Here is a 23,600-nt window from a genome sequence, read left to right on the forward strand (position 1 = left end):
ATTGCAGTCATTATTGTCTTTTATCCCATTCTATGGGGTTTTTTTTAGGCGACCTTATTTTGCTGCTTGTGAGGTGCTTGAGAGCCTGACTAAATAAATGCCTTACTGTATTCAGCTGAAAATGTGTGCTTTAATTTGTGTTATACTGCTGCAATTCCCTGCAGTTTGACTTTCAACAATCCAAAAGAGATGTGAGGCCTCCTTGTTTGAACACTTACAGACATACATTCCAAGCCCAAGCAGTTTTTCCTGTTCTGTATGTAGTTTTCCCAGTTTATAATTGTAACTGCTGCCTTAAGTAATGACCAAACATTTATTTGACAGTCTCTAAGATACTGCTTTTATATTAAAAAATACCTATTAAAAAGGTACAACAGAAAATCACAATAATTTTAATATTGCAGTAATTTGTTAGAGTATCTGCTGAACTCCAACATGTTTTCTAACATTAGCTAACTAGCTTTATTTTCTCCTTTCATTCATTTCCTATCTCTCACTTGTTAGTTAGCAAAAGACACAAAAAGTCTTTACACAGTTAAATATAGTTTTACACCAAAACAACAAAAAAACGTGCAGAAATGAGAAAGTTGACTTTTGAGTTAATGACATACTCTTCACTAGAGGTCCTAGATCTCAGAATGGCAAGGAAACTAGAAAAAATATGATAAAAGGTGAAAAAATTATTTTGAGAATTCATCATACTCCAAAATTTTTTATAGTAATAATATTTTGAGTCAAATGGTATTTAGGACTCCAGGTAAATTTTCTACTGAATTAAAATGTATGATTATATACTTGTTTCTTTGCATTCTCTCTTCTGTATTTTCCTTTTTCAATATACAGATCCTGTGGGTGTAAGTCATAATGGACACACTGTATAAGCAGAACATCTTCAAGCCACAGCTACAGTCCAAAAGAGCTCTTCTGACATTTCAAATCAAATGTGACCGATTTTATTCCTTTTTTCCTACTTTGGCATTTACAAAACTATGCACCTGTGATTGGTCTAAGAATTACAGAAAAGAACACACAATGAATTTTAATCATCTCACTACCATATAAAAACATGGTATGTATGTAGAAACTATGAACTTACATCTTCATTTGTTGTTTGATTGGAGCTGATCAAATACGTGTGAAAACCTGAGAGGCCCACAATGGACCATACGGAGAAAAAGCACACCACAGCTTCCAGCACAGTAATTGAATGTCAAGGAAATACATGCAAATGAAAAAAAGAACTCAAACAGATAACATATCTAATAATAGATAGTTAAAATTACAAAATTCTGGGTAGTCAACTTATAGTCCACGACTCTATTGAGATCTTCAGGCTACTTCAAAGGGCCCAACAAACACTAAACTTACCGTCCATATGCTTTGCTGTATGGTTTATGTAACATCATCAAGACAAGAAAATATTTCAGAGTCTATGCGCTGAAAAAGGCCAAAAATTATTGAGTGGCTCTGATCTCAACTGCTGAAATTAGAATTTACATGTTCAGTCTGAAAACGCTGCCACTTCTATTAAGATGGGTACAGTGACAAATAACAGTAACAGTTCTAAGGGTCTGGGGAAACACAAAATTGGTTATCCAAGGCTAGTTGAATAACAAAGACTGAACAGACATCTGTAAAAATATTTAGTGTACAACAGGTGTCTTGAGCAAAGGTGAACGGATCTAGATCTGTGCTCACACAACTAACTAGAAAACTGCCTCTCAGTTACGTGCGTTAACTGTTGGATTGTCTTGTCTGTCTTCTGTTACTGAAGTTAAGATGCAGAAAGGGATCCCAAAGCTGGCACCAAAGAGCATTAATCCAAATTGAAATACAAATCCACTTGCCTTCTCAAATATATCTCTCTGGATATATAAAAACTGGGTATATTCTACTTTATTACTGTGAGGGTGCCTAAATGACCCAGCCTTGGAAAATAGCCTGGAAAACAGTTCCTGTTATGCCTGAGCAAAAACAGAATCACAGAAAGACCTCATTATAGCTTTCCAATATTTGAAAGGAGTGCATAAACAAGAGGGAGAACAACTGTTTATGAGGGTGGACAGTGATAGGACAAGGGGGAACGGTTTAAAACTAAGACAGGGGAGTTTTAGGCTAGATATTAAGAGTAAGTTTTTCACACAGAGATTGGTGATGCACTGGAACAGGTTGCCTAAGGAGGTTGTGGATGCCCTATCCCTGGAGGCATTCAAGGCCAAGCTGGATGTGGCTCTGGACAGCACAGCAGGGGGGTTCTGATCCTTTTCAACCCAAGCCATCTTATGATAAATCTACCCTCCTCTAACTTAAAACCATTACCCCATGTCATGTTACTACAGGTGTCTCTAATATAGGTATCTGTTCTCCTCCCTTCATCTTTGATACAGATTCCCTTTAGGTACTGAACGAGCACAGTAAGAGCCTCTCTTCTGCAGCATAAAGAACTCCAACTCTCCCATCCTTAGTTAGGCTAGGCTTGGATAGCTGGGGGATACTTAAGTTGTCAGATCTGTATAGTATTAGCCCCAAACTAATCATGTTAAAGAGGAAATATTATCAACCCCCAAATGATTGTGCTGCTATTAAACAGTAGCTGAGGAACTGTTTGAAGGAAACATCAGTCTGAATAAATGAGAACTGCAAAAAATGGCAGAAAAGTTCTTGAAGAAGTAAGAGCAGCAAAGCTTGGTTTGATGCAGGCAGAAGTCACTCTGCGAGCAACTGCCAAGAACTGGTAGAGCATCCACACAACATTTCTTAAACGTTAGATGTTGGTGTTTATCCTTTCTACTACTGGCACTGATCCTGAATATAGTTCATTGATTGCTGGCTAATTAACGTCATTAATGAATCAATGAATTGTCTCAACCTTGATTTAGTTTACACTGCATAAACTGAGTGTTTTTTTCAGTGCAAGAGTAACCGTCATGTTTTCAATTTCTTGCAGCGGGAGCAGTGTAGACAAGAAGCATAGAATTTGCTAAGTTTAGCATAAACATTAAAATACAGGCTACATTATTAGACTAATTTCTAATCATATATATCTTACTCCTTTTCTTTATTTGATTTCAAACTACTGGAGGTTGGTCTCTAGGAAAGTCAGCCAGCATCCAGTGTCACACAGTTACTGCAGTTTATGTAATTCCTTTAATTCTAAAGGAGTTACCATCTCAACAATAAGACAACAAAGCTGCTTCTAAAGTCTATACACTCAAGTAAAAAAATGCAGCTTTCTATAGACGACTTCCTGTTTACAGTTTTTTTAATTTATATTTAGTTTCATTTACATAGAATAGCCATAGAATGCTATTTTCTGCAACATCTCAACTGTAATTTTTTTTAGGGTGCATGAATCAAAAGCAGAAAAGGCTTTGGATCCTAGAAAAATAGAATAAATCAGGAAGACAACAATTGGAAAAGAACAGGATAAAAATAATCTGTATACTAACTGTATGCTAACCTTTAGAGAAGTCAGTTTCCAAGACAACAGTAACTCAAAATATTCCAGAACAAGGACACAGCCTTCAAAGATACAAACAACACCCTTATCATTGAACCTATCAATAAAAGAGAAAAATGACAACTCCCCATTACACAGAGACATGGGCTTGAAAAAGCATGGATAGACATAAGTAATTGCAATGAAATATTCTAACATCAGTTAACAGGATTTTGCAGGTCTGCTCTGACAAAATCAACTGAGAAACATAAATTGCCTGTATAACTTTAAAGTGGCTAAAAAGCCAGCTTCATTACTCAATCTGCTTCAACAGCAGACAAATTCCAAAGTGCATTGCTGAGCAGCATGTTCTAACTGCTGTTATCTCCTCAAGCCATGGGGAGAGTCACACCAACACAAGATAGAATATTAGTCTCAACTGGTTGTGTAACAGCCATAGCTAATGCAAGAAGAATATGTAAGAATGGATATGAAAGTAGACTGTTGTTAACAGGGGGGTCAGAAGGTATAAAACAAGCTGAAAACATTAGGCACAACCCATGTGAACGTAACTGGGCTTTGAGAGGCCTGAAATACTAAAGACTGTACAGATGATGAGCACTGATTGGTGAATTCTGCGCATCAAGAGGAAGAACCACCAGGTGAGTAAAGGCCTGAAACAAAGGGAAGCTCTCTGCAACCTCATCAGATAACTGAGCACATCAGTAACAGGATGTTTCTTGCTACGATTACACTCCCCAGAGTGAAAATGCAAAAAAAGCTTCCTTCAGTTCCCCAAATCGAGATCCAAAAAGTTCTCTAGAGCAGCTGGAACTATGCTAGGTTGAATACAAAACATACAAAAAAAAAAATCTTTTTTCAGTAAAGTATAATTAGCATAATCAGGTATCTCACATAAATTCGTTAGCAGTATAGACATAGCAATAACAAAGCAATGTTGCCTGTGCCTGAACAGACCAGCCTACACAATGCAACACCCAGCTATTCAGACATTCTTTATTGTGAATTGTAACCAAGCTTTCAAATTGTCCAACATGTCACTATCAAACCAGGGTATTCCCATGACAGAACCCCTCAAATTGGCACTAGTCTTACTGCAAATTATGAATGAGAAGCCCATTGTTCCTGTACAGGGATTCTCAAATGCGTAGTCAATTAGATTCTAATTTAAGGACAATTGAAAACTGTTCTCAGTTTGAAAAAAAAATAAATTCAAATAATCTTTTGTGAGGAGTAATTATAATAGTTTTGTTTGGAAACTACTATTGTGCTATTCAGAATAGTTTGTTTGTGATTTGTAAAATTATTTGTATAAAAAGAAAATTTGAACAGTGGTTTTGCTTAAGAGTTTGCAGCTCAGTGGCTCTATGTGATTAGCATACAGTACAAATAACACAATGGCCAGAAGAGGTTTCCTTGACACAAGTATGGGAAATAATTATTTTCACAGTACCTTTGTCAGAGGTACAAACTGCTTATCCTGACATGAATCAATCAAAATGTATACATAACAAGTGAGAAACTTAAGAGTCTATACAGAAATGTCTATAAGAAAGAAACTAGAGAACTTTTGCCAGCTTCCCACTTTACCCCATTAGCTGCTTTGAGGTAGGATCAGAAAGCTTTTTCCATTCTCACTAAGTAGAAAATATACAGAAAACTTACCTGAAGTGGTAAAAAGAACATTTACAGAATAGCAGACCCCCCTGTATTCATATGTATATTTTTATATATCTTAACTGAAGTTGACACTTGAAAATACTTATCTAAAAAAAGAGCAAGTTGATGTAAGAATATTTCTAGGAACTGAACTCTTCAGGGACAGATTATGACTTCAGTTGTTTCACAATGTGTTTTTTCTATCCTGACAAAAATTGGCCATTTCACATCATTTCTATTGCGAGAGCAGAAGATTGTTCAATATTTTAAATGAAACCACAGCATGGGAACAGTGCAAGGTGTAATCACGAATTACATCACATAAATTGAGTGAATTTCTGTCACACATGAGAACTACAGAGCTTTGTTAAGAGTACTACTTGCAAAAGATGATGAATCAAAAACCAAACAAACCAAATTGGCTAGTTCCTTTCCTACCTCCAATATGCGGCGAGAAATCCTGTAGTGCAGGAAGTGATGAAATGATTAGCTGATAAAATCCCAACTATGCATAACCAACAAAAACAAGAACACAGATACACATCTCAGATGTTACTGTAAGATCTAAAACTTTTTTTCAGTGAAAGGATATCTTGCAGGACTGTCCTTCAGGGCATTGAGGAACCCTGCTTGTTGAGAACCTGTAGGAACAGAACCCAAATTATCAATTCAATAAGAAAGCGGACTAAAGGCTGTTTTCACCATGGTGCACACAGTATTTGAAGAGCAATCAAATAATCATAGGATAAAGCTTACTAATATGAATCTGAGATTATGTTACTTAGCAGCAACATCAGAAAAAAAAACTCAGGTTATATTATCAGGATAACATCTGCAGGATATTTTCTCAGTAATACCAAATTGATGCATGCATACTTTCCCTTGAACAAGATTTCTCACTGTTCTTTTCAGACCTAATATGTTAAAAAAAAATAAATTGTAACCTACTTCTTTCTTTCGAAATACGGTTTTCAAAAAGCAACTTCTTGACTTGGAAAATTTACATCATAAACACCAGTTCTCACTTTATTCTGGAAACAAAGTTGTCCAGACTTTAATCCTCTTCCTACTGCACCTGCATAGAAGGTTTTTCTAATAGATGCTAATTGCCTCTGGGAAAACAAGAGAATATCTACCAGCCAAAGGAGCTCCGGAACTGAACATACAAATGAACTACAGATGGAGAGGCATCCACTTCAGCTCTATAATCATTAGATATTCACCAAATAGGGCAATTTAACAATTGGCTGATAAATACGAAACTAAATACACAAAAATGAATTAGTCTGTAGAAACAGCATCACATAAGACACATTCTTTTTGCATTTTACTGTGCAATTTGAATTTTTTAAATGCATCAGATTGAAATTTTCCTTTCAGCTAAATCCATCTGCAGGTCTGAAAACAGAAAAATCCTGATTAAGATAACTTTTCAACAAATGAGAAATGTCAGTGTGTGGATATTTATACACACACAACTGCCTCTCGAGATCTGTGTGGCCAATTTTACTGTTCACCATTAAAAAGGCAAAGTTACTTACCTTGTGTCTCTGAGCCTTTTCAGGCTCATAGCCTTAGCCTTAACCTTAAGGCATAAGACTATTGGAACATCCCACTATGTTCTTACTGTTTTTAAGATCCTTAATGGCAATGGCAGCAGGTAAATGTGATCTCTATTCCCTACTGCTGCTCACACTCTTCCAAGCTGTTCCCAGCGTATCAGAAGAGAAAGGTTACTTACTGCAACATACACCTGAAACAGTAGTAACTCAAACAGATGAAAAAAATCTGTAGATGGATACTAGTACTGAAACGCTTGGGGAGATGGAAGAAAATCTTGCAGGATATATCTTTCAAGTATCTGACTGATAAAGTCAGTTTATCATATTTAATACTCTGTGCAAAGATTCCTAATCCTGGAAAGGAAACATTTGAAAGGGAGGTCTCAAAAATAAGGCCATAAGAAAATAAGAAGTTTGCTGGATCTCATTTCTAATCATCACTTAGGTTCACCAAAAATTAGAAAAATGGCAGCTTGTAAGATACATTAAAAATGAATTTGTATAAAGTGATTTTAGAATAAAATTGTTTCCTATGTAATCAACAAGGTTAGAGAAGGAACTTCCCCATTCCTATCAGGATGAACTATTAAATGCATATTTACTTATTAAAAAAAAAACATAAATGCCTCCAAGTTGCTAACAAACATCTCGGTTCCTTCTTAAAAGATTATTGTCAGAAGGTACTCAAAATAATTCAGGATATATAAAATGAAGTGTTGCTGATGGGACAGTAATCCTGCAAGGATCATCTTTGGAAGAGGCTAAGAACAGGATTTGACTAAAGTCAGCACGATTTTCTCTGGAATCCAGGATTTGGCCAGGACATGTGGAAATATCTATGAATGACCTTTGAAACACTGCAGAAAAAAGCAGCCCCAGGTTTCAAGACTTTATCCAAGCCAACTGAATGTGAGTTAAGTTAACAGTGTGTTACCAAATCACTTTGTGCAAACTGCAGAGATTCAGATTAAGCAACTGAGCCTCCTGCTTAATGTTGTGCATCAGCTCAGGGACTATAACTGCTAGACAGCACACGGTTGATTGCTATTAGGAAGACGAACAGGAGAGTTTCTGAAGCATGGTAGGCAAAGAGTTCAGGGGCTACATTTGTGAAGAACTTCTTTCTGGATACAGTAAAGAAAATCTTAAATTTGAAAGCTGAGCTTGAAGCTTAAATATAGTAAAACATCAAGTAACTACTGACAGCTCATACCTACTTCCATTGCCTTTGAGGATCAGTCTTTAGAATTATGGAGGTTTTTCCTATCTCATCCAAGGCAGATAAAACTTCACGGTGAGAAAATGTTTTACAGCTGATTCACTTAGGCAAGTCAGCATTTAGAATTTTACTGTACATTTTCTGTAACACCTACACAAAGCTGTAGTGTTTCTCAGCAACATGGAGGCACAAATAATTTCTCTGATCCTTGTCTAATTCACACAGAATTAGATATGGACACTGTGAAGTTAAAATCTACTGGATAAATCCACTTGACACAAATGTTGAAATACTAGCATAGTACTGGTAATTCGCACACTGAAATCTGCAAAAAAGCTTTGCTGTCTTTGGGAAATAAAGATAGGTTAGCTTCAAAAGTAGCTTTACATTGTCAGACCAATCACATTTTTAACTACTGAATTCTAACAGACTGAGATGGCAGAAAATGAGCTGCTGTCTTCTGCGCATGTATATGCTCACGTATGCCAGGATTTGAATATTAGAGGAAAATGTTTTCTTTCCAGTAGTAACTTTTCCCTTTTAAACCAACATGGATGTCTTTTCTCTGCTCTTTCAACCGATATTAAAAATGCTTTGTCTGGCAGTGAGAACAACTTGATCCAGACTCCCCAAAGTCAGTGCCTCTGGATCTAATGCTACATCTCAGACAGCCACTCAGTACTTTTACCACTCTTTAATGAATCAGGAATAAGAGCAGGAGTTTGTTTTTCAAACTTTCATCTCAGCACAGTGTAAGTAAGGAAACTGAAAACAATCTGGCATATTTTCCAGTAAAACATTCTCTAAATATCACCATTATCAAATTAGCTTTATAAAAGAACTATAAACTACAATTATTTCTATCAGGCTTCCTTTGCAATAAAGAATATAAAGAAATTTAAAAAACCCAAACATTTCAAAATGACTGAAGAAGTACTGCTCAAAGCACTATCCTATGTAATTAGCAAAACTTTTAAGTTTCCTAATGAGAATGGATCTAGAACTCCCAAAATATACAGAAATTCTTTAAAGATAACTCATAACTTATCAATGCAAATTGGGTTATTGTCACATAAGAGTTAACTCAATTTGTTGTATGCACAGAGGAACAAAAAACAACAAAAATAACACCCATCACCCAGAAGTCTTGAAAATATCCTATCTTTAAACCCAATCTAGAACACAAATAAAAATCAAACTTATGAATATTCACGTTCCTGTATCTCATCTGATTCACTACATTACAAAGTAGTCATTCGCAGAATGTCTATGCAAATGAAAGTAACATGTTAAAAATAGGGTCAAGAAAGATGAAACCAACAAAAAAAAGTGTAAAATAGCTCAGATCTAAGAACAAAAGCTGTTTGGGAAAATGATGCTAACTTGGTCATGTGTGCTGCTTTTCCAATAAACTGTCTACAAAATGATTAAAATCAAGAAAATTAACACCGTATTAAGGAAAAATCAATGTTAAGTCAATGACTACCATGACCAGGGTCTGCTGGAGACCAGAATGGGAGTTGCTGAGGGTTGTGAAGCTTTAGAGAAAAGGCAAATAAATAAATAAATAAACCCTGAATGATTAAAAGATTAAATTAAAAGTAAAAAACTCAAGCAAATGGCTACATACGTAATCTGATTTCACCAGCATACTTACGAAGAATGACGTGGGTGATAACGAATGCAAATATAAAGACTGTCAGAAAGGACAGAGATAAAATAAACATATAAAAAAATCTGTAGTTTCTTTTCCCCACACAGTTGCCTACCCAGGGACAGTGGTGATCAAACCGTTCTGAAATGAGAGGCAGAAGAAAAAAATGGAAAATAATTAATAAAATGCTGTTTACTTGGAAAAAAGCTCTCTGAACACTGCATTAAAACTCAAGATTTAACTGGCATTTGCTAAGTATCCCCAGAGAAACTCTTATTTAGGAGGGAAAAAAATAGAAAAGAAAAAAGAACTTTAAAATGAAATCTTACAGCTTTTAAAGAAATTCAAGCATGGCTGAGGAAAGCCCCTGTTAAACTTGCAGCATTGTTTGGTGAATTGCACAGTCAGACCAATAAGCTTGCATTTATTTATCCACTGTTAGATGGAGCAGTACCAAATTAATTCCACTTTTTCCAGAACAAGATTTTCTTCCAGTGACGTTTCCACTCAGAATCGGAGTTTTTGTATTTACATCTCTAGTGATCACACATCTGACTTTTATGCCCAGTGTCATCTCATCCATTAGGCAAAACGAAATATTCACAATCTCGTTTTCTTTTATCACTTTACTCAATGTATTTTCCATTCCAGACCACTTATTTTCCCACTTACAACTGTGGGAAATACTGCCATGAAAAACCACTCAAAACAGTAAAATCATTCACACAAACCATTTTCCAGGCATTAAGATTTAAACAACCTTGTAAAATTTGCTTATACTTCACTAAACCAACCTCACTCCCTTTATTTCCCTGAGAAATTAGAGCATTAATGGGACAGGAAGAGTCCAGAGCAGTTCAGTAACCAGAGTCCCAAAGAAAAATCCCATGATGGAAAACGGCAGTGAATCAGTGAGCTCTGCAGCCCCGCGCAGCAAGGAGCCTCCTTGTCCCAAAACACGGGTAATGGAAACAGAGCAACTGTCAGAAAACTAAATGGCCTTTTGGAACTGGAGAGATTATGCCAACATAACGATAGAATTTTCAATTTCTAATAAAATCCAAGCTCATAACACAAGGCAGATGCTCTCACATCGACTGACTCGGTCTGCAATTTTCATTGAAATCCTGTTTTGTTCTCTGTGACTTTCGTGGCTCTGCTGACATATGATAAACTAATTGGAATTGCCCTGGGAAGTTAAACTATAAATTTGAAGTCCTTAAGCTCTATGTTAAAAAGGCACATCTGTTCAAACATACCTGTTTATTTTAACTATGTCTTTATGTTGAATATCTACGTGAGAGGTTTTCCTTCAAGGATGTATTTCAAATTATCTCCATTAAAGGGGAAGATAAAAAAATAATCAAAGCATCATGCAAAACAGATTTCTGAGTTCACCAGACTTGCAGGGTTTTTTTGTTTGTTTGTTTGCTTTAATGCTTTTGCGTGACAGCTGTTTGGACCACATGTTTCTGCCATAAATCTGTTTCAAGTGGAGCTATTAAAGGTGAAGTTATTGAATTCCTTATGATAAAATTTCAGGAACGCTTTGATTTAGAGAGATTACTAAGTATACCAAGAGTGAAATACTTCCAGTATCTAAAAGAGTGGGCAATATTACCTCCCAGAACAAGTAGCTACTTATCTGAATAAGTAGCATCAGCATTTGAACAATGCTGATTTTCACATTTGTGCTTGTGAATGAGTCCTTATGGTCTGAAAAATACCATTTTATTATCATTTTATGGGTACCTAACATAACACATAGCAAATAATACCACAAAGAATAATACAGTTATACAGACTTCTAAAAAGCATAACTAGGGTACTTTTGTACCCCAGTGCTTCAGAAATAAAAAAATGTAAAATCATGACATGTCTTTGGAAAGTGAATTCCATGCAAACACATTCATTCTATTCTATGCTCGCAAAGCAGGAACCAAATTCTACCAATATTAAGCTCATTTTCAAAGCTTAAAAACACTATTTAGATCAATGTAGACACATATTTGGTAAATTCAGATAAATGCAGGCACAAATACAAATAAACGCGCTTATCTACAGGCACGCACAAATACATACAAACATCAGCCCATTCCCTAATAGAGACTGCCTGTTACTTGCTCCTCCTCTCCCTTTCTGTCTTCAGAATTTCTGTGTAAGCTGAAAGGATATGCTTTCTCGGGAAATACTGTACCAACCATTGTGAAGCCAAGTAACTACCCGGCACATTTAAAAAGCAAAAACAGACTGAAAAGACTAGTTGGAAAAACCCACTACAGTGTCAAATTTAAAGCTAGTCTAAAAAAAAACAAAAACCAAAACAAAAAAAAACCAACCCAACAAGATAAGTTTTAGAGGGTTTATGTGAGTTATGAATAAACTGGGCCTCATTTTTCCCAGACAGTCATAAAATAAGAGGTTGTGACATTTATGCTATAATGCCACAAAGCAGCATCTTAAATAGCAAGGGATTAGAAAACAGTCAGTTCCAGCAAAAACAGTCACATACTAAGCTGAAACTCCTAGCGCTGTTGACTGAAGTATAAACTCTCTTCGGACCAGAGCTGTTTCCTCTTCCTTGCAAAAAGTCCTAATTGAATAAGTTTTAATGAAGAAATAACAAGATATCAAAGATCTCATCCAGATGCCTGCAAACTGAACGATCAACAAACTGGAAAAGGAAGCTTTGTCCAATGTCTTCACTTGGTCTGGGCAATGTTGGCAGCAAAATCAATATTCACCTTCACTGAGAAATTAAAGAATTCTGATGCTGAGAGAAACTAAAAATTCTGGCCCTTGTGAACTTGAAATATAGAACAAACATAAATGCAACCAGTAAGCGTTAAGAAGAATCACAGACTGTTTGAAGGTGATGGCTATGGTTTTGGTTTGATTTTACAGGGTATCTAGACAGCTAATATGTACAGCTAATATTTACCCTACACTCACACCAAGGTTAATATAAAAACATTTGCAGCAAATGAAAGGAATTAAAATATTGTGACTACAAACTCTTGTTAATATAAAGTATATCAGGACTGTCAACAAGGGAGGAAGCTAAAAGCTATGGAGTTTGTCTATGAATGTAACCTAGGTACAATGAGGTAACAGATCATCCTCCTGCACTCAATTTTAAGCAAAATAAGCCAATTATCTGCTTCAGCATGTGAGATGGTGTCTCTGCCATAACAGCCTACAACAGAGAACTACTGCTGAAAAACAACCCCTTGCCTGTGTGTTCATGGCTTTCCTTCCACAGATCCAGACCACTGTAGGCCAAACCGGGGCGGGGGGGGGTGGGGGGGGAGAGGGAAATAATGCTGGTTCATAAAGTCAGGCTGACTTCAAACAGGATAATTTTCTGTTTAAGAAAAGTTTCAATATACTTTTCAGAATCTGAGAACAAAAGCTGATACAAACAAAAAGGACTCAAAAAACCACATGAAATTTATAAAGTGATGTATCAATGAAGAAAGGAGACAAGTAAATGAAGACTAAAAGTGCTGCTGCAAAGAAAATTAAAAAAATCAAAGATGTAACAAACCTCAAGAGATGTCAGCAAACCTCCAACAGTGACATTACCAATTTATCCCAAGTGATCTGTAACTTGAAATTCGGGTAGTAATTGCTGAGGTTGACCAGTACTTCCATAACGAAATCCTGAGCCAACTTACAGCTTAGCCATAATGGAAGAGGTGGGCAGATGCAGCCCTTCCACCCATCTCATCCTGCATCCTTCTTTCCGTGTCGAACTGTTGCTGAACCAGGTCAGCTGACTGAACTGGCAGAAAAGGCAAAAAGGAGTTACTTTACTGGCTGCTCAGTGAGTAAAAATGGCTTTCCAGCAGGTAAGGTATGTGTGAATGAGCACAAAGGAAAGAACCACACAAGTAGGGGAAAAAAAACAGAGGAAGCTCAGACACTTTAGAAGCAGGGAGCTGTTGGCACAACCCAGCTGTCTCATTAAAACTCACCCAGTAATATATGCGACATGGGTGTCATAGAACACGCAAATTACATCCTACGTCAGACACATCTCTCAGTTCCTTTCTCTAGAACATTTAGATCTCATAACTTGCTTAAGAAGCAGTAACTGCTGGATATCACAGACAAAAACACAAATGACAACATTTCCGATTTAAAAATCAGTTGTCTGTTGGGGCTGTACAGATGCAGAGTGTTTGCTTTAAAAGCCACCTGGAAGCACGTTACTTGCTGCTCAAAGAGCCAAACCTTTACTTTACTGCAGCACAGCACGTGGTCTCCTTAAATGTTTAGCTTCTATCTTTCAATCGCTGTACTCCAGGAAAACACATACAAATTGACCTAAAGCTTTCTCTTTGAAAGTTTCTCTTTCAAAACACTCAGTAAAAGCTTTCTAGCTTAACAAGAACAATAACAACAACAAAAAGCATTAAAAAATATTTATAGGCCAGCCTGGTCCTTCAGCTTGCAGCTTACATTTTGTGTATGCACAGTGATTTCAGAAATACATATTAAGTAAGTCACTCCAAAAGCACTGCCTCCTTTTTATTTCCATAGAAACTACTGCAGATACAACGAGGATAATAACACTAACTGATAAAGCAACTTCTCAGCTATTCTTCAGCAGTCACTACTATTAACTATGCATTTCTGTCAGTATGAACAACAGCTTGTGTGCTGCACTACCTGCATGGCCATTCAGAATATGATTTGTCTTTTATGTCATGGTTGCCACTGCTGAAATGCACACCCATTGTCTCACTATGCTCACATCCACTGCTTGGTCTCCACCAACATCTAGCAAGTGCTGATGAATGTCAGGTGAATGGCACTCAGTGGGTGCCATTTTTTCTGCATGGAGGAATTCAGTTCAGCACCTTTGCTTCTCGAGCACTTCTACACTGGACACCATTTGTCAGACTGCCCCTCTACTGCCACCTGTTGCATGGGAACAATATATAATAGGGTACTGAAGGAAGGTTCAACATCTACTGCTGTACCACCTCCATCTGCCTTGATATCATGGGCCAACAGAATAAAATAGGAAACATTACTTCTGGAACAGCCCTCACATTTATGAGCTGCTTCCTTTTGCATTTGCTCAATTGAATCACTGCATACCAACATATTTTCTAAAGCTTAACATGACAGCAGATCTACAGGTACGAAATCATCTAGGTCACATTAATTGCGTATTTCAGTCAGTCAGAGCTCAAGTCAGAATTCACTTTCTAATTCCCTCAACTCATTCAACTAAAAGCACTACATGGAAAATGCACAAATCTAGGGCATTCACAGAATGCTTACTGTGCTTCTAAATATTTAACACTTAAAAACACAGAGACCAAGATGGCAAATACCCATCAGCCCACTGTTCAATCATACACATATTCCATCACAAGTAACTGGGCCAGCATTAATTGAAATTCTTTTTTATAGTAGAGGGACAAGATTGGACCACTGGTCCATTGTTCTGGATGCACACTGAGCAATTATGTGGAGATACTAACACATCTGCAGCATATATTTGCCATAATAACAATTAAAGCTCTTTGTAGGACTATGATGCCATGATATGACCACATCTATTCAGGCTTCTCGACTTGGCATTTTGTAAGACAAAAGAGTATTTTCAGAATTTGTTTTCCCTTGAAATGCTAAGGAAAACAAAGTTAGTTTTTAAAAATTCCTATAAGGATTTTTTTTTTTTAATTACAAAAAGTATCTTTTTTCTAAGACAACGGCTCAGTCCCACAGCCTGAACCATGTATGCATGGAAAAAGCAAATATCACCACAGCATTAAATCCTTTACAGTCAGTTCAGAATTCCTCACAATTTAATGTAACTAATAAAAAAAATCTTGTGTTTGTCCTTCATAGCTTATTCTTAAAAATTTATCCTTAGCTCAGATGTTTGGTTCCACTAACTTAGATGTTATCATTCCTAAGAAAATCATTAGTACTAAAAAAAAAAACTGATGAGACTTGCCATCAACTGGTAATAGCAATCACGAACATGGATCTATTTGCATCACTTAATGTACATAACATTTACCTGTGAGACAGTAATTCCCTGTACAATGTCTTTACAATTAATTTGGAATCAGAAGATACATTTATGATTTAAAAAAAACAAAAAGGGTGAATAACAAAGGGCTTATTGCAATTTACATTTATATGCATGCTGATGTTATTTAAGAACATCTGCTAGGGACAATACACAATGGATTCCTTAAACTATCAAGCTCTAGTACTTTTATACTTTAAACCCAAAATAAAATGCCTTCAACCCCCCAACCTCCCCCCCCATGAAATCCAGAACGAGCCTTCTAGCCTTAAGTTTACATTCAGGAAACACCTACCAATGATTTATACCAGATTGCACTCTAGATATTGAGCTAATCTTTACAAGACGACACAAAGCGAAGCAGCAATATAATGCTGTGAAATAACAGCCTCCATTAACAAAATAATAATGCGCATGCACATCTATACCAAATGTTCAGACATGCAAATGCAAGGCATACTTGACATTTTATTCTCACAATCATGTAAGTACTATCCTATCAAGTTTTGCTGTTTGGCTGCATTTTTAAGAAAATCAGTTGTAATGTCAACTTCTTCCATGTCAGTCAACTTAGGTAGTGACAGACTAATGTTGTTCTCAAAAAGAAAATGAACATACTTAATTTTGTTAATAAAAGATTTATTAGGAAAACATCCAATCATTGCCCTAAGATAGCTCACAGTAATTAAACTATTGTTACATAGCTCACTTCACTGCTTCCTCCAGTAATCAATGTTGACTAATGAACAATAAATCCCATCGACAACATGCACGATAATAGCGACATTTTCAAAGGCTGCAGCAGCTGTTCAGAATGGCTGTTCTCTGGTAGGCAGTAGGAGCATACAAGAAAAAGTATATTATGCATACTATGCATGTGTATGTGTATATATATATTTATAAATACATATATAAAAATATTAGGAACCACACAACTGCCAGACACACTCAATCATAAAGGAGGAAAGCTCAAATCACCCACCATTCTTCATTACCTTTTGAAATGTTATCATGCCAAGTGTAAATATTTGGTCATTTATTTAGGTTTCTAATGATAGTCCTTTGTATTTTCTCCTAGTAATTTCTCTCTTTAATTTTATTCTGTCTTCTGAGACTTACATCATTTGTAGATTTGGTATTTTGATCACCTCTGCTCTTTCAACCATATGCGGATAAACACAAACTACAACTTTTCTCTGAAGTAACCTATAATATAATTGCCTCTTTTTAAAAGACTTGCCTTATTTCCCAGTGCTTTGGCCTAAGCATGAAAGGGGAAAAAAAAGAAGAAATCACAAAAACCAAAATCCATCCACCTCCGGCATATATACCATGCTCCCTGATCTTCTAAAGTACATCTGGTATACAGATGGAACAATCAATAAACAAATAATATTTGGAAGTATGCTCCATCTGTCTCCTCTCAGGTACTCTGAGAAAGTAGCACACCTTCTACAAAAAAAGCCAAAGCCAATTCTCACATAGAATCATCAAGATTGAAAAAGACCTTCAAGATCATTTAGTCATATTTCACCACCAAACCATGTCCCCTGGTATCAAATCTAAATGTTTCATGAATACTTCCAGGGATGGTGACTCACATATGAAAACTAGAGAGAAAAGGAAAAGGAAAAGAAGGAAAAGGAAAAGAAGGAAAAGGAAAAGGAAAAAAGGAAAAAGAAAAGGAAAAGGAAAAAAAGCAGCTAGCCTTGTAGTTTCAACTGTTAGAAGTTAAGAAGAGTCACTTTCCAAGAGATCTACAGCTAGGGTTTTACTAGTTCAATCACCCAGATAAAGTGAAAATTTACTCTTTTATTGCTCTATAATTTACTGCTATGAGTAGCATCTCATAGCTTTTCTAAACCCAGAAAGCATAAGAAATAGGTAAAGATGAAGAAAGGATGTAAAGGCAAAAGGGGAGATAGTGAGGTAACAAAGGAAGATTGGTACAGAACACAAGCAAAATGAAGTCCTGAAGTCCTGACATCACATAAATGCACACTGGTTAGAAAGAACCTGGAAGTCATGGGCAAATGACTCTGACACAGCATGAGTGTTGCTAAAACCAAACAGACAATGCAAGTTCCCACTCTGTTTCTGAAAAAGCTAGTGTTTTCCAGGGTGGAAGATGGTGAGGTCTGGAATGAGTACAGGGAAGAGGTGCTCCCACACCTCACTGGTAATGCTCTTTTTGTCTTGTTTTATGTGTGTTAGATTTCATATGCGTTTCAATCAATAATTCCCCATTGGAAGAAAACAGATTTACAACACTGGTGCTTAATAAAGGAAACTGCTTTTTGTAACAGTGATTTTTATCAAAAATCTGCTGTTTGGAATACTGCTGGGTACATGACACAGTGTATTTTCAAAACAATACATCAATGTAATGCGGTCAGGATTAGACACAAGACTATATCTATTGCCCAGGTAGAATGCTTAAAAGAAGCAATCATTTAACCGGAACAGTAGTGTCTATTCACTTCTAATATAGCATATTTTCTGGGTTGGTTTTAAACAGGACCCACTTTTCTTGCTTATCCCAAATGCACTGCTTTGTCTTCCTTAGATGCTCATTGATCCTAACCATCAAAACCACTGAAATACCCTCGATGTCTTAGGCCAACCTGTATTATATTTGACTAATTTTTATCAAAGACTTCTTCATATGTGTTCAAGGAGTCTATAAAATGCACTCTTAGCTTTCCAATATTAGATTAAAAAATGATAACTATTCACATTTTCACAGAATCACAGAATTGTAGGGGTTGGAAGGGACCTCCAGAGATCATCGAGTCCAACCCCCCTGCCAAAGCAGGTTCCCTACAGCAGGTCGCACAGGTAGGCATCCAGGCAGGTCTTGAACATCTCCAGAGAAGGAGACTCCACCACCTCCCTGGGCAGCCTGTTCCAGTGCTCCGTCACCTCACTGTAAAGAAGTTCTTGCGCACATTTGTGCGGAACTTCCTATGCTGCAGTTTCCAGCCGTTTCCCCTTGTCCTGTCTCCACACACTGCTGAAAACAGTCTGGCCTTGCCACTCTGCCCCCTACACCTTAGATATTTATAGACTTGGATCAGGTCCCCTCTCTGTCTTCTTTTCTCAAGGCTAAACAGACCCAGTTCACTTAGCCTTTCTTCATAGGAGAGATGCTCCAGGCCCTTCACCATCTATGTGGTCCTTGTATTGATAATTTATTGATAATTTAATTAGCATTGGTGTAACATATTCAAATGTGGTTTTGATTACTGAAGGACTAGTAGTTTTTATTATGTTTTGATGTCAAGTAAAAAAGCTTGCTTTTGTTTCTCTGTGCTCCCAAGGATCTTTCTCTTTTCCCTCTTCCCCCCGAAGACGCTCCCACTGCAATGGCTAGTCACTAAAAGAAACACAAGCTAATGAAGATCTAAAATCAGAATGCCCTTTCATCAACACTCTCAAAAAGCAACATCATTTTACAGTTGGATATAAAAGAATTAATACTCTGTGCTAACGGTGTAATATATAGTTTAAAAAGTCATAAGAAAATAAACTAAGCTCAAAAACTAAAACACAATCTTTCAATTTTCTAGATCTGTATCTTTATGTAACACGCAACCTGTTCACAAGAACAAGAACTGGAAAAACAAACCCCTGCCAACCTAATAAAATCTTGACACTTGGCCTCATATTTAGGATCTACAGAAAAGCACCTATAGGATTGATGAACATGGCTGCCTAGGATCCATCAAGAGTTATGGAAAACAAAGTGTTAACCCTCCAGGGTTCAGGAAGAACTACACTGAAAATTTCTGAGAGCGTGAGAACATTCTGCAGGAAGTATCTGCATGCTTGCCCTCTTCTTCCCTTCTTCCCAGGGGATCCACTCTGGCCATGGCAGGAAACAGGCTGCTGCACCAACTGAAAGGTCTATACAGCTTAGCATGCCATTCTCATGCTCATCATTTAAAAAAAAAAAAAAACACAACAAAACACGCAACAGAACACAAAAACAAACAACAACAAAAAACAACCCAACAAACAAAAAGACCCAACAAGCTGCTTTCCTAGTAATCCTAATGAAAACATTTCAAAATCAAAGCATATTCAAAAATTTGAGCTTTCAATCCTTTGAGTTCAAAGAATCTGACAAGAAAAGTTATCTTTATCCATCAGTCAATCACATAAGAATCACATAAGAACTTTTAATATATTTAAAAAAAATAAAAATGGCCAAATTCTCTTTGAGGAATAAAAACAGTGGCCGTCCTTTTCCACCCATGCTGCTTTTTTGTCTTGGTCTAAGCAAGTTACTTTAGTTGATAGGCAGAACTGTGACATGTGAATACAAGGAAGACTTTAGACATTTAATTCACTGGACTAAGTTGATATACTGCTTGCTAATCATTATTCACTGTTTTCTCTTAGCCATTCTATACAATAATTAGGGAAATTGTTTGGAAATAGTGAATTGCCTCTTATTCATCTTTTATTATAGAAATTTCTAATTATTCATCAAGAAAGTAGAGATTTAGTGTTCAAATGACTAAATATATATTTTAAAAGTCAATTCAGAATCAAATCTGACTACTGGCTTCATAACATCAGTAGTATAGCACCACATAATGCATTAAAAACCTGTTCACAAAACTCAACAATAACTAGCCCAAGCTGAGAATCCTGTGGTAATTCCTATCTTTAGCTATTGTGTTTATAGGTACATTAGTTTAAATTTGTTTACATTTTAAAGCAACATATGGTACACAGAAAGCCCTTGAGGGGCTAACTTCTAGTTGCCATTCACAAAGACAGTTAAAGAAAGCAAGAAAGAAATACATTCAATATGTTTATCTGTGGGAAAACATTTCACAGAATTTCCGAAAGCATTCCACAAAGATGCAACAAACTGCATTTATATGAAAATCCAGATTCTTCTGGATACTATTATGAAAACATTGTAGAGCTAAAGCAGTTTGAAATTGATACTATATATAGAACAGTAATTAGGTAGCTTTGGAAATTCATGCTTTTGTTTAAGAAAGCTACACAGCTATCTATGGAAAAGCCATGAAATGAAAATCAGAAACAAGATCAAAAATTAACATATATGCTTAGTATTAACTAAATGTAATGGGAAAATGGGAATAAGTTTTAGAAGTACTCAAATATTAACAATACCACTGAAGATTCCTTACAAGATGAAAAGAACCAACAGAAAATACCAAATGAAAGAGCTTCTCTATCACACTGCATTCACTGGCCCAGTATCATAACACCTTTAGGCAAAATTACTGAGTGGTTTCTTCTGTATAGTGAGTGCTGACTTGAAGAAAAACTCCATTCTTTTATCCCACAGTCTCTGTACTTAGCTTATAGGTATGCAGGAAATGCACAAGGTAAAAAACAATGCATTAACCTTATTGGTAAGTAGGTCACAATCATGAGTTATTTAAACATCCAGATGTGTGTGAAACATGAGTATTTTTGCATTGCTTTAGTTATAGTAAGGAACCGCAAAATAGTGACACAAGAACATTCAAAGCTATCGTACGATTTATTCACTAACCAAAAGCATCATCATATAGACAACACTAACTTGTAGGAGTTAAGTTCATAACATTCTGATTAACTGTACACTCTTGCATCATTAGTTTTTCAGAGTATATTAGCAATCCAACTCTCCTGACAGTCTGACAGTCTGCGCAGAAAATTAGTTACAGATACTTACAGGTTTTCCCTTATTGAAATAAATGCACACGAACACATGTATGAAAACGCTTTAATTAAAAACAAAAGTAATGTACTCTGAAAAGTCATAGTTAATTGTACATAGGTCACTCCAAAAGTAATGCCTCCTATTTATTTCCACAGAAACAACAGATGCACAGAGCACAGTAACACTATGTGATAGAGTTATTTCTTAGCTACAAAACACTTTTTCAATAAAGTCACCATCATTAGCTATGCATTTTCACCAGTGATGAACGAAAGCCTGCATGCTACGCTTGTAAAAATATGCACCAGTGGAGGTGATCCACTGTTTCACAGCCACTATGACAGCACTGTTGCTAGGAAAATGTCGCCCATGCAGTCCTCAACACTGTCCTGAACAGACGAAGTTAGAAGGCGCTAATCTAGGCTACTCGGCAAGTGTGGTAGAACAGTACAGCCACCACTGGCAATACGCTCCACAGTCTTCAAACTGGTACAGGTCCTGGTGTTACCATGTTGCAAAAGAACGGCTGTCTTCTACTCTGGCATGACTCTGGAAGTTTGAGCCTTCAAGCTCAGTTAGTTTACTCACGATGTAACAGTCAGAGTTAATGGTTTGCCCAGGTTCCTGGAAATTCAGAAGGATCACCCCTTTCCATCCCCAAAGACATCACTTTACCCACCGAGGGCTGAGTTTTGAACTTTTCCTTCAATGGGAAGTTCACACATTGCCACTCCATGAATTATTGTTTTGACTCTGCCTCGTACTGATGACCCCACATCTCATCACTGGTAATAACGTGACCCAGAAAACTGTCATCTTCAGCCTCATATTGGTTCAATAGGTCCCGACAAACTTCCATATAGCATCTTCTGATTCCTGTGTGAGCACCTGGGACTGTGTGAGACCCAGGACTAACTCGGTGATATTCCAGTGTTACCTCTACTGTTCTCAATGCACTGAATCTGACACAGTTCCCTGGTCATAATCTGCCAATTCATATGGATAAACTGACTGAGATGCTCTTTATTTTGTGATATGACAGCAGCATGGCTGTCCAGAATTTGGCTTGTCTTTTACATCACTGTTGCCACCGATGAAATGCACCACCCACTGCCTCACTCTGCTCACATCCACTGCTTGGTCTCCATCAGCTTCCAGCAAGCATTAATGAACATCAGTGGGCACCATTTTTTCCCGCATGGATAAATTCAGTTCAACACCTTTGCTTCATACACACTTCCATGTCAAACACCATTCTGTCAGACTGCCCCTCTGCTGCCGCCTGTCTCACAGCAACAAAACGTAGTGGAATATTGGTGTGCAGGTTCAACTTCTACTGCCATAGCACCAACATCTGCTCCTGACATCATGGGCCAACAGAATAACTAGGAAGCATTACTTTTGGAGCAGCCATTACAATTCCCATTACAAAGGCTGATGGGGAAAACGGCAGCAAATTCATTCCAACAAATGAATTATTTGAAAACAAGTAACTTTAAATCACAACTGTGTAATAACAAATCACAATCATCTCACCTAAAAAAAATAGGAAACAATTACTGCTTGTACAAAACACTCACTCTGTCCCTTTTCTAATATATATATGTATATATTCAGACAAATTAACAACTGTTGCTTCAATACAGACATAATCAGAAGACAGAGATTGTTTTTAAGTTCCCTCTCCCATCACTAATTCTTCTCACTGTAGGCTTCACAAATTTAGTGTTAAAAGGACACAATCAGCGTACATACAAACTGTAAATAAATTCCTCATTGCAGTTTACTTTAAAAAGCCAAAACAGTATTTTTAAATAGATTTCAAGATGTATCTGTAAGGGTTGCTCTCATTTATGCACTCTCTTGATGAGGATAACAACCCCCATGTTTTATTTACCTTTTCAATATTTACTTTTTTTATGTACTGGTCAACAACTGCATTTTCAAGCTGTCGGATTTGTGACAATAGCATCACACTGTAACATCCAAGTTATAAATTTGATAAGATACTTTCGTGAAGATGAATCAACTGTAACATCCTTGCCATATTCAACAGCTTTAACAAGATTTACGCAACCCTAATACGTCAGGAATGTTTATTTACCCAGGGAACCATGTACAGCTACCAACTAATGGCACGGGGCCAAAAGGCTACACTTCTCACTGTCATGTAAGCGTGCTCATTATACGAGTATCATCTACATATGAAATTATGATACTTCCAGTGACTGCTTTATATCTAAAAATATCAGTACTGAATGCTGCAATTACATTTCTCAGCTGGAGACATCTTGCTACA

General features: G+C 36.7%; 1 protein-coding gene across 7 annotated transcripts in view; it reads right to left on the bottom strand.

Annotated features, from left to right (window-relative positions):
- Positions 1-23,600, bottom strand: part of ZDHHC14 (zinc finger DHHC-type palmitoyltransferase 14) — a 108,395-nt gene that overhangs the window by 13,613 nt on the left and 71,182 nt on the right. For 6 of the 7 annotated variants that reach the window (XM_042878481.1, XM_042878506.1, XM_042878489.1 and 3 more), the window contains 3 exons: positions 9,558-9,695; positions 5,712-5,760; positions 1,097-1,199 (listed from right to left, as the gene is read on the bottom strand). In XM_042878481.1, coding sequence (XP_042734415.1) covers positions 1,097-1,199; positions 5,712-5,760; positions 9,558-9,695 — 290 coding nt within the window. The remainder of the gene's footprint in view (positions 1-1,096; positions 1,200-5,711; positions 5,761-9,557; positions 9,696-23,600) is intronic. The other variant, XM_042878514.1, reaches the window with a different exon arrangement.

Source organism: Lagopus leucura, unplaced genomic scaffold, assembly GCF_019238085.1.
Source record: "Lagopus leucura isolate 7727_CA_CO unplaced genomic scaffold, USGS_WTPT01 Super-Scaffold_73, whole genome shotgun sequence".
Taxonomy (NCBI): Eukaryota; Metazoa; Chordata; class Aves; order Galliformes; family Phasianidae; genus Lagopus; species Lagopus leucura.